Below are 2,310 nucleotides of genomic sequence, written 5' to 3'. Positions count from 1 at the left end.
CCTTTTCTACTCCCCAACTCCAGGAGGATAGGATTCTAGTCCAGGTTGCTGAGAAAGAGCAAGGCCAACCAGTTGGATCAGATGGAGTGGTTTAGGAGATTAGGTGTGATATTCCTGGAGGGTCGCATCCCGGTGACGCTCCATGTATCGCAGTTGCAAATCTTCCCAGCAAGAAAGGGGTGCCTAACAATACAAAAGGCTCTAAAGCTGCTTCCACTTTAGGTTTGCAACAGAAGCCTTTTAAAAAGCGGACCGCAGAGAAGTCTGCTAAGAGTGGAAGGAAGACGGATCAGGAGAAGGTTAAGATGAGGGGTGAGACTTTGGTTGAGGCTGGGTTAGTGATGCCCATTGACTCTCACTTCTCATAGTCTTCTAAATGATTATTCTATCTTGGAATGTGAGGGGGTTGAGCAGCATCCATAGACAAAAGGTTGTTCGTAGATTGATAGAGTCTCATTCTCCAGATGTTTTGTTTATTCAGGAAACTAAGCTTTCAGTTAATGATTTGGATAACTGTGGCCCAAAGATTTGGCCCCATGGTTGCTGGCAAGGAGTAAGTGCTCAAGGGAGCTCGAGGGGCCTTGCTTGTCTCTGGAATCCTACGAAGGTGACTCCTTTGTGGTGGATTGTGAGCAGGTCTTCCATCTCCTTCTTAGTTTCTCATTTTGAGATAGGTGAAAGGTGCTTATAATATTTATGCTCCTAGTGATTTGGTTGGTAAATCTCATATGTGGTCTCATATTATGTTTGTTCGTTCTCTAGACTTGTTTCTTCCCTGGATTTTGGCTGGAGATTTTAATGTTGTTACGAGTCTAGAGGAGAAGAGGGGTGGGCATTCTCGCCTCAGTCCTTCTTCTAGTATGCTTAGAGATAATATTGGTTCTTTGAATCTTATTGATGTTAAACCCAATTTGGGTATATTCACCTGGAACAATAGAAGGAGTGGGACGAAGGCTATTTCTGAAAGGTTCGATAGATTCCTAGTATCTTGCTATTGGATGCATAGTAGATGGACTACTAGTTTAGAAATTCTTGATTGGAGAGGCTTTGATCACTAGCCTATTAGGCTCACTGTCACCCCTTTCAAGACCTCCAAGAATCCCTCTTTCAAGTTTCAGTTAATGTGGTTGAGGGATCACTCCCTGCAAGATCTTATGATAGCTTGGTGGTATGAGGGTAGGCCTCCACATGGAACTTCCATGTACTCCTTCGAGAAGAGACTTTAGCATGTTAAGTTCAGGTTGAAGAAGTGGAACAAATAGTGCTTTAGAAACCTGCAAGAGCATTTGAGAGATGCTCAAGCTAGGTTGGATAATGTCACTCGCCAGATCAAGGACCTAGGCATGACCCCAGATTTGATGTCTCAAGAATCCTTTGCTCTGAAGGAAGTTGAAGAATGGGAGCTTCGGGAGGAAATATTTTGGAAGCAAAAGTCTTGGGTGGACTGGTTGCAGGAGGGAGATAGAAACACAACTTTCTTCCATAACACTGTCAAAGCCCAAAGGTTTGGGAATTCTATCACTTCTCTTGTCTCTACTTCTAGAGATCAGCTATTTTCCAAGGAGGCGATTGCTTCAGAGGCCATCAGATATTTTTCTCAACTCTTCTCTAAGGAAGACCCTGCTTCTTTGGAGGAGACTAGGTCTATCTTAGACTGCATTCCTCATCTTGTTTCTAGTAGTATGAACATAGATATTTTAAAACCTATTATGATTGAGGAACTAGAGAAAGTGGTTTTTGGTATGCCGAAAGGTAAAGCCCCAGGCCCAGATGAGTTTCCCATTGAATTTTTCTAGGAGTTTTAGGAAATTATTAAATTTGATCTTCTAGATGTTGTCCAGGAGTCATATCAAAATAAAAAAATGCTCAAGTCTATGAATGCTACTATTCTGGCTCTCATTCCCAAGATTGATGGGGCTAACAGGTTGGATCAGTTCAGACCCATTGCTTTATGTAATGCCATGTACAAAATCATCACAAAATTGATTGTTGAGAGGCTTAAGCCTTTCCTTACCACTCTGATTTTTGAGGAACAGGGAGGTTTTATTAGTGGGAAACAGATTCTTGATGGGGTGGTTATTGCTTCAGAAGCTATTCACTCTATGGCCATTTCCAAGGAAAAGGTTATGTTCATTAAGCTAGACTTAGCTAAAGCGTATGACTGAGTTAGTCGGGACTTTTTGGGTCATGTGCTTCTAGCTTTTGGATTTACTACGGAATGGGTGGATTGGGTCCTCAGCTGTGTGTCTTCCCCATCCTTTTCGGTTCTTATCAATGGAGAACCTACTGACCTGTTCTCTGCTTCTCGAG

At 42.5% G+C, this 2,310-nt stretch overlaps 1 protein-coding gene across 1 annotated transcript; it reads left to right on the top strand.

The window, feature by feature from the left end:
- The first annotated feature begins 1,343 nt into the window (after positions 1-1,343).
- On the top strand, positions 1,344-1,796 carry LOC149552901 (uncharacterized). Its single transcript, XM_089790245.1, has one exon. It carries the CDS (start codon positions 1,344-1,346, stop codon positions 1,794-1,796), a length of 453 nt encoding a protein of 150 aa, XP_089646371.1.
- Positions 1,797-2,310: the final 514 nt, after the last annotated feature.

This window comes from Cupressus sempervirens, chromosome 6 (assembly GCF_028749045.1).
Source record: "Cupressus sempervirens isolate cs-2001-9-10 chromosome 6, ASM2874904v1, whole genome shotgun sequence".
Classification (NCBI taxonomy): Eukaryota; Viridiplantae; Streptophyta; class Pinopsida; order Cupressales; family Cupressaceae; genus Cupressus; species Cupressus sempervirens.
Note: the sequence above shows the minus strand (reverse complement) of the source record. Positions and strands in the feature narration are given on the sequence as shown.

What these genes read in the sequence shown, in the direction of transcription:
- LOC149552901 (XM_089790245.1), top strand. Translation starts at nt 1,344, where the DNA reads ATGACCCCAGATTTGATGTCTCAAGAATCCTTTGCTCTGAAGGAAGTT.